Below are 14,881 nucleotides of genomic sequence, written 5' to 3' on the forward strand. Positions count from 1 at the left end.
AATATGGATTTAAGATGTAAAAAAAAAAGAAAGAAAACTACATCAACCATTTCCAACATGACTATAAATGATCCAACCTTTCAAGAACGAAGGCTTAAAAGAACCATAATTTATTGAGGTGCTCACTGAAAGCAAAGGAAATGCAGAATAGGTGGTGGGAGAAGGTAGTTCTAAAACAGCTAAACCCACATGACCAACTTCAGAAATCATAAATATGATTTTTATTAGTATTTATACTTTTTTTCATAAAACATTTTTGTTTCCTATTTCAGCTAACAGATACTGCCGTGGATGTGCTCACCAAGTTGTGCCAAGAAATCTGGAGAACAACCACTTGGCCAACTGACTGGAAGAGGTCCCATCCCAAAAAAGGGCGACCCAACTGAGTGTGGAAACTACAGAACAGTGTCATTGATTTCACATGCAAGCAAGATTCTACTGAAGATTATCCAAAAACGACTGGAACAGTACATCAGCAGAGAACTGCCAGAAATCCAGGCTGGGTTTAGAAGGGGTCGTGGTACTAGGGATATTGTAGCTGATGTTAGACGGATCTTAGCTGAAAGCAGAGAATACCAGAAGAATGTCTATCTGTGTTTCATTGATTATGCAAAGGCATTTGACTGTGTGGATCATAACAAACTGTGGCTGACTCTGAGAAGAATGGGAATCCCAGAACATTTAATCGTGCTAATGCGAAACCTATACTTGGACCAAGAGGCAGTCATCAGAACAGAGCAGGGCAGATTCTCCGAGAGGCTGGGCTCTATGAGGAGAAGCGTGGCGTTAGGATTGGTGGATGATCTGTCAACAATCTGCGTTATGCAGATGACACAACCCTGCTTGCTGAAACTGAGGAGGACCTCATGCACTTACTGTAGAGGGTCAAGGACTGCAGCCTTCAATATGGACTGAGGCTCAATGTCAAGAAGACAAAAATTCTCACCACTAGACCAATTGGTAGCATCAGGATGGATGGCGAAGAGATTGAGATTGTTCACAGCTTCAGTTTGCTCGGCTCCACGGTCAACACTCTTGGCACCAGTAGCCAGGAAATCAAAAAACATACTGCGATGGGAAAGTCTGTGGTTAGGGACCTTTCTAAAGTACTCAAGAGCAACGGTGTCTCTCTGGAGACTAAGGTCCGCCTGATACAGGCCATGGGTTTTGCAATCACTTGTTATGCATCAGAGAGTTGGACTATGACTAGGGAGGATAGAAGATGCCTTTGAGCTGTGGTGCTGGAGAAGAGTATTGAATGTACCATGGACTGTCAAGAAAACAAATAGATTCATTGTAGAGAGGATTAAACCAGGCTGCTCCTTGGAGGCAAGGATTCTGGGGCTTCGCCTGACATACTTTGGACATGTTGTAAGGAGAGACAGGTCTTTAGAGAGGGACATCACGCTGGGTAGAGTAGAGGGACAGTGCAGGAGGGGAAGACCCTCTATGAGGTGGATTGATTCAGTGACTGGGGCACTTGGGATGGGTGTGTCAGAGGCAATGAGATTGGCACAGGGTAGAGCACGGTTTAGGGCTGTTGTACATAGGGTCGCTATGAGTCGCAAACGACTCGACGGCACATAACAACAAGAACAACATGCTTATAAAAATACGTCAGTGGGGCCAGTGTGGTTCATGAGAAAATGCAAAGAAGTCCACCAGAGTCACAATACGACCTTGAGTATATCCCATCTGAATTTAAAGACCATCTCTAGATCTGATGCATTGAACAGTAATGACCTAAGACAAAATGAATTATGTGAGGAGATAGATAGATAGATAGATCAGCAGAGAGGTCTCCACTCTGTCACCTGACCCATGGATTTGTAGCACATTTTTCCATGTGCATATTTAGACACACATCACTGGCTTTCTTACTCTAGAGAATTCAGACCATAACATTTGGTTTGTAACTATCCAACCCTTAGACATAACAGTGTGTGGGTCTCCACCTTGTACTCTTGCCACACGTCTAAGTACAGATGAGAGAGAGAGAAGGAGAGTCCTGGCCATATTTAATTCCTGGTCGTCCTATTCTTGACAGAAGTCTACACCCTGTCCTTCTCTGGGGTTGATGCCAAAAGTCAATAAAGAATTCATTTTTGCTGAAGTGAACCATTCTCAGTCAAGAGTTAGCTAATGTAGGTACTAAGTGTTGGAGCCAGGACTTGAACCCAGGCTCTGGCTCTCAGTCTGTTCTCCCTCTATTATGCCACAGTTACGTCCTACCCTCTCTTTCCAGCAATGAGCCAAGGGCACCTCACTGGACCTTGGCAGGTAGGACAGTGGGAGTTCAATGATTGTAGCCGCCTGGATTGATCCCAGCCAGCACACCTCACACAGAGGCACCATCGTTTGTCCACTGAGGTGTGCGTGTTGCTGTGATGTTGGATAGGCTTCAGCAGCACTTCCAGGTGAAGCAGGACTAGGAGGAAGGCCTGGGAACCTACTTCTGAACATCAGCTGGTTAATGCCCCACGGTCATGGTCTGGTCCAAAACTGGCCGAGGGCGTGACGCACCACCAACCAACACTTTGTCCCACAGTACACAGGGTGCTGTGTGGTTTGCGGAGCTGACTTGATGACATCTACCAACCACAACAACCCAGGTGAGAAAAGCAGCGTTTTTCAGGGAGTCACTTCACCTACCTGACTCCTAAGAACACTTGCAGGAGAGTGCAGATGCCAGAGACGAAGAAAATGGTGCTGATGAGGTAGCTCTGGGTCAGGGGGTCATGCTGCAGGCACAGGTCCTTGGCCAGGATGAGGGGCACAGCCACGAGTCCGCCCAAGGCCGTGAGGAAGTGCTGTGGGCAGAGCAGAGGGAGGAGGGCGCGTGGAGACCCTGTCCCACCTGTTGCCCTGCAGGCATGCCTCCTCCCTTTACAGAGTGGTCCTCCTTGCCCAGGGCGGGCCAGGTGGACAGTGCAAGGAGAGACAGCAGCAGGAAGCAGGGGCCCCGCTGACCTGGGACGCTGGACATGACTCAGGACACTGAGGCAAAACCTCAAAACCAATCTGCTTCCATTGGTGGATTTTGATTTGACAAGGCTCAAGGTGAGAGGTAGGCCACTTAATAAGGAAGACCTGAGTGTTGGCTTTGAGCCTTTGGCCAATGGCTGACTGAGTTCCCCCAGGGGACAAGGTTAAACCCAGAGTTCTGGACAGGGCTAAATCTACAGCAGGTAACTTGTTATGAAGAGAGAGACAGGACAGAGATAGATAGATAGATAGATAGATAGATAGATAGATAGATAGATAGATAGATAGATAGATAGATAGATAGATAGATAATGCATAGATAGATAGATTAGGAGGATCCATGGATAGATAGATGTTGTAGTGTGCCATCGAGACAGAACTGACTCATAGCTGACCCTTCAGTGGCTTTTCAGAGGCCATAAATTGTTTGGGAAGAGATTTTCCACCTTTCCTTCTGCAAGCAGCTGGTAGATTTAAACCCATTCCTTCAAGTTGGCAACACATCTCCTTACCATAGATAGGAGCATTGTTTTTGTTTTTTTTTTTTACATCACACTGTTTATTATGTGAATTTTTACAATACAAATAAAAAATTCAGAAATGCAATATATGAATACAGTTTACTGCAGAATGGTGACTTCCCCCCACCCCCCATAGGAGTCCATAATTCTTATTTATAAAATAAAGAAACTGAACATATGTAGAAACAGGCTGGTCATTAGCTTCACAATTTTGCCTAGAAATTGTCTATAATTGCATCCCCCATCCCAGCCCCCATTATTTACCAGAGAGGGTAAAAAGGGATTTAAAGGAGCATTTCCTTGTTGGTTTCCACCATATGAAAGACACTATATTCTATTTTAGCAGGGCCAATATATGGAACATATCTAAATTAAACATTATCACAAAAGTGGAGTAGTAATGAGATTCTGGCTAAAGGAGGTTCTAAATGAGAATAATAAAGAATTCAAAACAAATAAACAAAAACTGGTTGTTTTTAAAAAGCTCTAGGTGTATTGTAAGCATATAGGGGCTTTTCTCCATGTGCTTTTTTAAATAATGGAAGTGTCAAAAACAGGGTCAACTGTATTAGACTAAATTACACTATTGTATTTGCGGCACTAAATGGAACTTTGTATTCTAATTAAAGAGAAGCAAAGTTTGTATAATACTATGGCAATTTATCTTCAATAGTCTTTCTATTTTGGAATATCCTGTAAATAATCAAACCACTGGAACATGACTGTACAACTGTAAAATGTACTCTTGTACTTAAAATTGTTACTTTCACACAATAACCTTAGACAATTCAAGACATCTTAATCTCCATCAAGACCAACAATGACAAAAATGCTATTATGCTGTTAAATCCATAATTTTGGATAACACTGGTGCGAATTGGTCTAACGGACCCAATAATCACTGATGTCCAAGCTGGCATATTGGGAACTAATGGGTGGTCAGTAGCGAGTTTCAAAGGCCTTCACTTCCTTCTTACTCTTTCCCAAGGTTCTTGAAGAGTTCTGCTGTTCTAACCCACGTTGTTCCAGTGGACTTTCTCATCCTCAGACGGACAACGTTTCTCCTCCAGCTCTCTGTGCTGTGCTTTCAAATTCTTTCTCATTTGCTCCTGACGTCTTTGGAGCTCAGCTTCAGAGTCCTTCAGTTTCTGCACTTTTTCTTGGACCTTCATCTCCCACATCTGCTCCTGCTTCAGCTCCTTCTCCTTCCTCATCTCTGCTACCTGCGCCCTTCTTGCGTCTTCCATTTGTGCCCGAGGGCTCATGGTTCTGGGCCCTTTGTTCTTGTTATCAGCTCCATTCTAAGTCTCAGCTCCCAGTCTTCTGTTTCTGTAGTTCTCGTAGTGTACACTATTAGTGACATCTTTCAAGTCCTGCATGTGTGTTCTTATCAACGTATTTCTTAGGATTGTAAAATCACAGCATTCACCATTTTCAACTTCAGCAGCCGCCCAAGGATGCTGCCTTGCTCGGACCCTTTTGTCATTCACTTCAATGATAGTATTTCCACCTACCACAGCAAGGGGGAAATGACCCTTTATCTCTTGTTAACAAGCTTATTTTCTTCTTTATCATCTGTTTCTGGAAATGCATATATTTTCATTTCATGTTCTTGGATTTCTTACATTATCTGTTTTTTAAACTGTTGGCATTCCTCCGGTGTGTGTTTCTGCCTTGGCAGAAAGTGGAATGATAATCACAATTTTGTGTAAGTACTTCATAAATTCAGTGTACAGCAGTTTACGGCCACGTCCTGAAGGAGCAATGAAGTATAAACTACTCTGCATTCTGTTGTCAGGCACCTGGCATCTGTTCACTCAAGATCCTGCATGTAGTCTTCAAGTTTACCATCAATGTAGTCTGTTATTACAGGCTGCTAGCAATCACTTTGTGATGATGATGATGATGTGTGTGTACTATCAAATAGGATCTGACTGGTACAGGAGGAGATTGTCCCTCCTTCTCCAGCACAGCATCTGGTGGATTTGAACTGCTCATCTCTGGGATTGCAGTGTAGCTTCTTGTCACTCACTAGACCACCAGAGCTCGCCAACACTCACTCTTATCCATGGCATCGCCACATCCTGGGGTATCAGCTGTTGTGAGCAGTAACTGAACTCCACCTTCTTTGATTAAAACTTTGGAGTGTTCCACTCGCACAGCCTTTTTTATCCTGTAGGAAGGACCAGGGCACTCTGGAGAATATAAATCTGTGATGAGTAATGAGCTGATGAACGCTGACTTTTCCAGTGCAGATTCACCCAGCACTGTAAGTGCGCATCCGAACACTCTCTTCACTGACTTTCCGTGTGCCCGATCTGGGACATTTGCAAACCCCACACAGCCCTCCAGGTTCTTGCTGGTGACGCTCCTTTCCTCAGCAGCAGCGGATCTTGCACTGACTGACAGCCTTTCCCCTCTCTGCCACCAGGTAGGATCATTTTAACCAGTCGTGGGTGATCTGCCTAGGGAATGTTCTGGAACAGCCTGACTAGTACCATCAGCATTGTTTTCTAGAGGTGGAGAGAAGTGGGAATAAGAAGACATAGGGAGCTGCAGCGAGAAGACTTTGAACTCTCACCGAAAATCATTAAGTTGTCTGATTTTGGGGGTTTTCTTTGGTTGGCCCCCACATTTCCACAAAGAAAGAGTAGCCAGCGGGGGTGACTGCGCCATGGGGAGGAAGACCCAGGCAGCTTCTCAGAGATGAAATGCCCGTGTCTCTGCGTATTTGGACGGTCCTGTCATCACTCCTGTTCCTCTTACGAGAAATGTTATGAGAAGCCCAGAGACCCTTCAAGCTACTCCTCACTTAGTGTTCTCCACGAATCCACAGGGTTTTCTTTTCCACCTCAGATCAGGCCCAGTAACACTGTCTAACTACGTTTGTGAGACAGGGCGAACCCTCTCCCATGAGCAAATAAATCTCTTGATCCCAAAGAATGCTAGGCATGTGAGCGTAAACACACTTAGAACAAGAGGCTGGCGCAGAAGAAGGCGCTCTGAGAAGGCTGTGGCCCAGCCCCTCTCCAGGGCTTGCTAGAAACCTCACCCAAGTGGACAGAGATTTACCAGCTCAGTGACTCACCCAAAAGGAAATGGTGTCCTTCATCTATTAATTAGCTCAGGATGAGAGAGAACTCCTGCCTCCACCCTCATCCCTATCCTAAATCGGAGAGGGGTCAGAGGAACCTTGCATTTTTGCCGGAAACCCACAACAGCATCAACTAAAGTTTTCATTGTTGACTTTGGGAAAGTCTGTTTCAGGAGCCTCTCTACCGTACTGAAGAGCAATGATGTCGGTCTAGAGACTAAAGTGTGCCTGATCCAGGTCATCGTCTTTGCAATTAATTGCTATGCATCAGCAAGCTGGACAATGACTAAGGATGATAGAATTAGAATTGATGCCTTTGGGTGGTGGTGCTGAAAAAGAGTAGTGAACATACCATGGACTGCTAAGAGAACAAACAGGTTCATCCTAGAGAGGGTGAAACCGGGCTGCTCTTGGAGGCAAGGATTCTGAAGTTCTGTCTGACATAATTTGGGCATGTTGCAAGGAGGGACCAGTCCTTGGAGAAGGATATCATTCTTGGAAGGATGGAGGGGACAGTGCAAGAGAAGACCCTGGATGAGGTGGATTGACTCAGTGAGTGACTGAGGTAATGGGGGGTAGGTGTATCAGAGACATGGAGGTCGGCTCAAGATAGGGCAGGGTTCAGAGCTGTTGCACACAGGGTCTCTATGAGTCACAAGTGACTCAACAGTACATGATAACAACAACAATTTGACCTGGGAGCTCTGGTGGCCACATGGTAAGGAGGTATGCCGCCAACTCAAAGGATGGCAGTTCAAATCCATCAGCTGCTTGTTGGGAGAGATGGTCAATTTCCTCTTGTGTAATCTGCATTCTCTGAAAACCTGCTGGAGGATCAATTATGAGCCAATTCAAACTTGAAGGCACATAGAAAATAATTTGACTGGATAGGGCAAGGTTTCAATCTGGTGTTGGCAGGATAGAGCCACTATGAAACATAGTTGACTCGATGGCACAAAACAATTGATCTGGGAGTTCCTGACAGAGCAAACAGCCCATCTTCTTGGCTGCAAATCAAAAGGTTGAAAGTTTGAGAGAAGTTTTAGAAGAAAGGCTTAGCTTCCTATTTGGAGGGAGTTGTTCTACGGACCTAAAGGCCAAGCCTTTCTGGAGTTTCAAATCCACCAGCAGTTGGAGAAGGAAGGACAATCTACCCCCACTGGCTTTAAAGCCTCAAAAACCCTGCTGGAGGGTGTGTGATGACCTGAGGGCAGTAAGTGAGGTGTCTACTTCTGAAAGACTCCAGCCAGGGAGAACCCCTTGGATCATAGTTCTACTCTGTCCCTCATGCCTCCCACTCCCATGAGTGACAGCTGTACGAGTGATTGAAACTGATCACGCGTGGAAGCAGTTTGGGAGGCAAACTCAATGCTTCCTTGAACACATTACCTGGATCCCCAAGAAGATGCAGAGGTACCAGGGTGGGATGTCCAGGACGCTGTAGGCCAGGCGGCTGCCGCTGGAGTTCCTGGCTTGCCCGCCCTTCTTCCTGCCTTGACCGTCCACGTGGGAGCTGAGACCATCACCACCACTCTGCTGGGAGCAAGAGAAGGACACATTTGGGCATTTCAAGGGGGACAGAGTGCATATACTGATTTTAGCAGGACAGGTGGCCTTCCAGAGACAGAGACGATGATGATGGTAGGGACAGGTGGCCTGCTAAGGTCCTTGGGTGGTACAAACGGTCTGCCCTCAGCAACTCTAAAGGCGGGTGGTTCAAACTCACACAGAAGATACAGAAGATAGGCTCTGCTCCTATCAAGATTGTAGTCCGGGAGTCCCATGGAGCAGTTCTGTGCAGTGACACACAGGGTCCCTGGAGTCAGAATGAGCTTGAGGGCAGTGGATATACAGGCCTCCTGGGAACTCCCAGTCCAGACTCAAACCTCGTAGCTTTCTGTGTGGGAAGACCTGGTTCTAGTGCTCTTCTCGGATATTGTGATTTGTATAAATTGAAGATTAGCAACAACCCTGTGCTGTGTGAGGGAGTGCCAGTGACCTAGCGGTAAGGAGCTGTGCTGCCAATCTAAAGGAATAGAGTTTGAATCCACCAGCTGCTTCATGGAAGAAAGATGAGCAATCTCCTGCCATGTGATTCACAGCCTCTGAAAACTCACCTGGGGCGGGGGTGGGGGCAGAGCTGATTCTGACCTGATTGTACATAACAATGACGTTGCACGCTGAGCAGATCATGGTGTTGTTAGGTGTTGTCAAATCAACCTTGACTCAGCCCTGAGCTGTGCCTTATCCTGCAGCCCGCTCCCCATCGCTGCTGCCGCCGCTGTGGCAGTCCATCTTGTTGAGTCTCTTCCTCTCTTTCTCTGACCCTCCACCTTTGCCAGTATTTCGGGTTTTTTTCCCAGACTGGTCCCTCCTGACCACATGCCCAGAGGATGTGAGGCCAAGTTTCACCAGTCGACCCTCAATGAGATGGACCAGCACAGTGACTGCAGCACCAGGCTCGAGTCTGTCAGAGACGCGGAGGACGGCGCAGGACACGTCAGGGTTCAGATGCGATGTTCACAGGCCTGTTAGGAGTTGAAGTTGAGTCCACGGCCTCGGCATCGAACAACTGTAAACAAAGCTGCTACAGGCACGGGAAGCCAAGAGAGCACGTGCCTCGCTTTGTCCTGTCCTTGCTCTACTAGGCTGGCCTGGAATCGAACTCACTGTGTCTCCCAGGCGTGCCTGTATCATGCACGCACAGGACTTCTGTGACGTCGGATAGGGCTGGGGACAGACAGGTAGAGAGGCCCCAGCAGAGAAGCAACTCTGTGAAGGGAGGGAAGAGTCAATCCCAGCGTATGAGAAGAGCAGGATTCTCTCCCAGCGGCCTCATGCTTTCTTGGGATTGCTCGGATCCAACCCTACAGAGGAAGGGTGTCACTGTGAAGATTAACACGTACCTCCCTCAAGCCATGTTGTTGTTACATGCTATGGAATTGCCTGCAACTAATAACCCCTCTATGTACAACAGCTCTGAACCCTGCCTCATCCAAAGCCAGTCTCACTGACTCCGACACACTTTACACCAATTACATCAATCTATCTCATCCAGGGTCTTGCTCTCCTGAGCTGTCCCTCCACCCTTCTCTAAGGATCAGTCCCTCCTGGCATATGCCCAAAGTATTTGAGATAAGGCTTCAAAATCCTAGCCTCCAAGGAGAAACTTGATTTCATCCTCTCAAAGACAGACCTGTTTGTTCTCTTGGTGGTTCATGGTATGCTCAAGACTTTTCGCCAGCACCAAAACTCAAAGGCATTGATTCTTCTTTCTATCATCCTTAGTCACTGTCCAACTCTCTGATGCATAGAAAGTAACTGTGAAAAGCTGTACTGCAATCCCAAAGGTACGTGGTTTGAATCCAGCAGATGCTCTGCCGGAGAAGGAGGGACACTTTCTTCCTGTACCAGTCAGATCTGATTTGACGGTACATGCACAAAAAATTTAGAAAAAATTTTTTTTAAAAATTTTAAAAAAGGAAGTAATTGTGAAGACCATGGCCTGGATCAGGCACACCTTAGTCTCTAGACTGACATCATTGCTCTTTAGCACTTTGGAGAGGTCTCTGGAGCACACTTTCCAAATGCAGTTTGTCTTTTGGTTTCCTGTGTGCCAGTGCCAAGAATGTGGACTGTGGAGCCCAGCAACCTTAAATGGTTAACAACCTCAATCTCCATCTATCATCGTGCTGCCAATTGGCCCAGTGGTAAGAATCTTTGTGTTCTTGATGTTGAGCTTCACTCCATATTGATGGCTGCTGTCCCTGACATTCTGCAGCAAACACTTGACCCACTTCCGAAATAACAGGCCTTCACAAACCCTTTGTCCAGTCAAGCGCATTTAGAGTAGACTAGCAGATATGGCACCTGAGACTGAGCCCTCGAATCTGGAAACACAAAGGAGGAGGAGCAGTTGTAAGCAGATACTAATGATTGGAACATGGACTGTGAGAAGCACGAATGAGGGAAAATTGGACATTTTTAAGAAATAAACCAAATACATTAATATTGACATGCCAGGTATTGGCAAAATTAGATGGATTGGCAAGGGTCACTTTGAATCAGACAATCATAATCTATGAGCCAGAGATGAAAAGGTGAGGAAAAATGAGATCACTTTCAGAGTTAAAAAGGTCATTTCTTCCACCAGATGCTCTGCTGGAGAAGGAGGGGGCAGTCTCCTCCTGTACCAATCAGATCTGATTTGACGGTACACATAAAAATAATACAATAAAAATTTTTTTTAAAAAAAGGGTCATTTCTAGATCCACTTTGAAAAACAATGTTGTAGGGGAGCTCTGGTGGCCTAGTGGCAAGAAGCTGCACTGCAATCCCAGAGGTGCACGGTTCAAATCCACCAGATGCTCTGCTGGGGAAGGAGGGACAATCTCCTCCTGTACCAGTCAGATCTGATTTGACACACACCAAATAATAAAACAAAAAAACCCCAACAAAACAATGTTGTGAGTGACAGAACAATATTCATACACATACAAGGAAGTCCAGGGAATACCACTATCATTCACACATAAACACCAACAACCAGAGCCAAAGAGGAGGAAATGGATGATTTATACCAACTTTTGCACTCAAAATTATTGAACCAAGACACACTAACAGTAGGTGACTGGAATACCTCAAGCCATTTTCTAATACTTCATAAAAAGAAGAGAGGATTATAACTAATTACAAGAGTATTTTTATTGAAAAGAATGAACTTTTATAGAATTAGTGCACAAAACACTTACCGTCATCAGGGGGTACCCCTCAGACAGAGCCCCAGTGTGGTGTGTGCCTCCCACATCTTCCTAGGGATACCCCTGCTCTACGGCCTTTATTTTAAGGAAAAGCAAGAAGTTTTTGCAAGGGAATGAGCGAGTGGAGAACGGGGGGCACAGTGGCCAGGCCATTAGAGCGTGCCTTCACAGTTCTCCCGTGTAGACAGACTTCCAGCGCAATCTCTCATTTATTCTCTTCCTATTGTTCCATTTCACAGATGAGGAGACTGAAGTTCAGGAAGGTTCTGTGGCTTGTCCAAGGCCATGGAAGGAATACTTCCCCAGGACTGGGACACTGGGGCAGACAGAGGAACAGTGGGCCCCTGGAGGAGATGGGCCTGGGTCTTCTCTCAAACATATTCCTTCTAGATTCATTTCCTGACACTTCCATGCCCTCGGTGACAGACGCCTAGTGGGGCTTCAGCTCGGCCTGTCCTTTACTCCTCCCCACCTGCTTCTCCTCACCTGTGCTTCCGCCCACCCCTCCTCCAGAGGTCCCAGCCGCCTCCTTGGTTTCTCTGCACTCTAACCACACTTTACTCATGTGACTCTCGGCTTTGTCCCTGGTATCGCAAATATTTAAATAGCCCCCTTTCATCCATCAGGCTTTGGGATTTGTCTTCCTCAGAAGGTTCTAGCAGGTCACATGGAAATGAGAACCACCTCTGAAGGCACTCCTTGATTCGGAAATGGAGGGGAGCAGAGGAAGGGTCACTAGGAGCCTGCTGAGTAGCACCCTCCCACCGCACCCCTCCACAGTTCGCCACAGGGACACCAGAAATGTGTAAATCCTAACAGAAAAATGAGTCTTCAGCTTCTGCTGCAGGAATTTCTTCTGACTTCTGTGACGTGGAGGTAGCAAGATAAATTTTTCTGCCAAGCATCTCCCACATCTTCCCAGGAGAGAAGGCCCAGGGTCCCTGGGAGGAAGGTCACCATCAGTGCAGGGAACAGTGTGGTCCCACACGCACTGTGGCTGGACCTCTGCGGGAGGCCTTTCCCCAGCAGCAGTGACAAGGACAGAGGGGTGTCATTCATCCACCTTGCTATTTTTGGTTAAGTGAGGTGTTATTTCTAGGTGGCCAAAACAGTCTGGTGAGGGGGGTGAGCCCGGCTTCACAGGCTCCCTGGAGAAGGTCCTTGTGGGAGGGGGTGACCACGCCATCATGTCTCTGGGCCTCAGGCTTCTCATCTGAAGAATGGGGACAGCCCACTTCACTGAGTACGAAGGACGAGAAGTGCCCAGGGCACAATGGGCACCCTGGCAGACCAGTTCATGTTGGTTTTCTCTTCCTGTGTCTTTCCGTGTTCTTTTCTTCATCTCAGAAAGGTCTTCTGACAAGAGATTTCTAAACGCTGAGGAATCCGGGCAAAAGTCAATTGTCACCAAGCATCGATCCTGTTACAGATGGTGCCCAGGAGACAGAGCTGGGGGGGCTGCGTTCTGAGAAAGGGGAGAGGCAACAGTCACCCCACCCCTCCCGGTCCCCAAGGCCACCACCCCTTCTTTCCTCCTCTCCCTCCAGCACTCACCAGGGGGTTAGACTGCTCACAGCTGGTGATGACAGGATCCATGGTGACCTGGGGGGTAGGGGGGTCCTCCTGCCTTCCTTCCTCCAGGAAATAGGAGTGAGAATACCGAAAAAGATTAACTTCTCAAGGGCTGAGTCAGCAAGGTGTAGGCCCCGGGGCGGGGACAGACTGGAAAGCAGGAGGCAGGAGGCAGGGCACCGGTTCCCCTCTGCTTGGATGGGAGAGGCAGAGGAGGGGCCTCCGGGTCTCCCTCCTTTCCCTGGACAACTCCCCTCCAGCCTCGCCTGAAGCAACCACGCTTTGCTAACTGTGAGATCTGAGTGTCCCACACCAAGTCTTCAAGATGTGGATCCAGGCCTGAAAGAGGAAGACCAAGCAGCCAGCTGGGAACGTGCACTTCCCCCCAGACAGCCTGACTCAGAACCTACAGCCTCCAAGCTTCCCGGGAGATTCTGGTAGATCCTTGGTGTACGGCTCTTGTGTACAGATCCTAAGGGTTTTACGCATGCAGTCTGTCTGTGGACCCTGCGTGGAAAGTTCCGTGCATCCATGTGCAGAACAGAATCTATGCATCTTACATGCAGAGGCTAACGTGCAGAGTCCTCTGGCTCAGATGTGGAGCTTTATGGATCTCACGTATTGATTCTTACGATCTTCTATATTTTTTTATTATTTGTGTGTGTGTGTGTGTACTGTCAAATCAGATCTGACTGGTACAGGAAGAGATTTTTCCTCCTTCTCCAGCAGAGCATCTGCTGGATTTGAACTGCTCATCTCTGGGATTGCAGTGCGGCTTCATTGCCTCTAGGCCACCAGAGCTCTCCAGATCTTATGTACTGATTCTTCTATGACTCATATGTATAGATTTTTCTGCATCTTACGTACAGGTTCTTATGGACCCTATAGGCAGAGTCTTACAGATCTTATGTACAGACAGGTTCTTAGGGTTTTATGCTTAGATATGAGGGATCCTATGTACAGGTTCTTACGGAGCTTGTGCATAGTGTTACAGACCTTATGTTCAGAGTGGTCTGGACCTTATAGATCTTATAGATTCTTATAGATCCTAAATGAAATCTGACATAAGATCTTCTAGGTCTTATACGGATCCTTATGGATCTTATCGATTCTTCTGGATCAGACATATCAGGTCTTACGACTCTTCCATATACACAAAAATCCTGTGACTTTGTTAAAATGTAGACTCTGATCTAGTGTCTCTGGGGTGGAGTTGGGAGCCCTGGTAGTGCAAGTACTGAAATACTTGGTGGCTAACGAAAAGGTCATCAGTTCGAGCCCACCAGAAGCTTCATGGGGGAAAGATAAGGCAGCAGGCTTCTGTAAAGATCTGCAGCTTCGGAAACCCTATGAGGTTGTCGCCTGCATCCTGGCGGGAACTAGGAAATGGAATTGACTCAATGGCAATGATTGTTATTTTCTTTTGGGGTTGTTGTTGTTGTTGTTGAGGGAGTGGTAAAGAGTCGCATTGCCAACCAAAGACATGCGGTTCAAATCCACCAGCTGCTCTGTGGGAGAAAACTGAGCAATCTCCTCCTGTGCAATTTACCACCGCTGAAGACCCCTGAAGGGTCAGCTAGTGTGGAGTAGAAATGCAAATTCTCACGAGATCTCAAACCAGAATGCACCAGTTTGACGACTTCTGCAAAACAGGTACCCAGCTGAGACCCTGGGGATGCATTCACATAGACACTCTGAGGGTGAGTCAGAACTCCTTTGTGGGGGTGATGGGTGGGACCAGGGCCTCCCCAGGGTCGATGAGACCCTAAGGAGAAGGCTATCTTGTTCCTATAGGGTACCTGAAAGTGGTGGTGGAATGTTCCGCAGTGGGCTGCCTGGATGCTACAGTGCAGGGACACCTGGGGTCACAACAGATGGTTGAGGGGGGGGAAGATCAGTGAGTCATTAGGGGAAACCAAGATCAAAAGATTCCAAAGCAACTAACGAAG

The 14,881-nt window shown here is 47.0% G+C and overlaps 1 protein-coding gene and 1 pseudogene across 1 annotated transcript in view; both read right to left on the reverse strand.

Annotated features, from left to right (window-relative positions):
• LOC102846904 (solute carrier family 23 member 1-like) overlaps window positions 1–12,956 on the reverse strand; it is a 38,549-nt gene extending 25,593 nt beyond the window's left edge. Inside the window, exons 1-3 of the mRNA XM_006887207.1 lie at window positions 12,915–12,956; window positions 7,990–8,136; window positions 2,653–2,810 (exon numbers count right to left, since the gene is read on the reverse strand). Of these exons, the coding sequence (XP_006887269.1) occupies window positions 2,653–2,810; window positions 7,990–8,136; window positions 12,915–12,956 (347 nt within the window). The remainder of the gene's footprint in view (window positions 1–2,652; window positions 2,811–7,989; window positions 8,137–12,914) is intronic.
• Window positions 4,446–6,618, reverse strand: LOC102873498 (annotated as a pseudogene).
• Window positions 12,957–14,881: the final 1,925 nt, after the last annotated feature.

This window comes from Elephantulus edwardii, unplaced genomic scaffold (assembly GCF_000299155.1).
Source record: "Elephantulus edwardii isolate Elephantulus edwardi_28Jun2011 unplaced genomic scaffold, EleEdw1.0 scaffold00055, whole genome shotgun sequence".
Taxonomy (NCBI): Eukaryota; Metazoa; Chordata; class Mammalia; order Macroscelidea; family Macroscelididae; genus Elephantulus; species Elephantulus edwardii.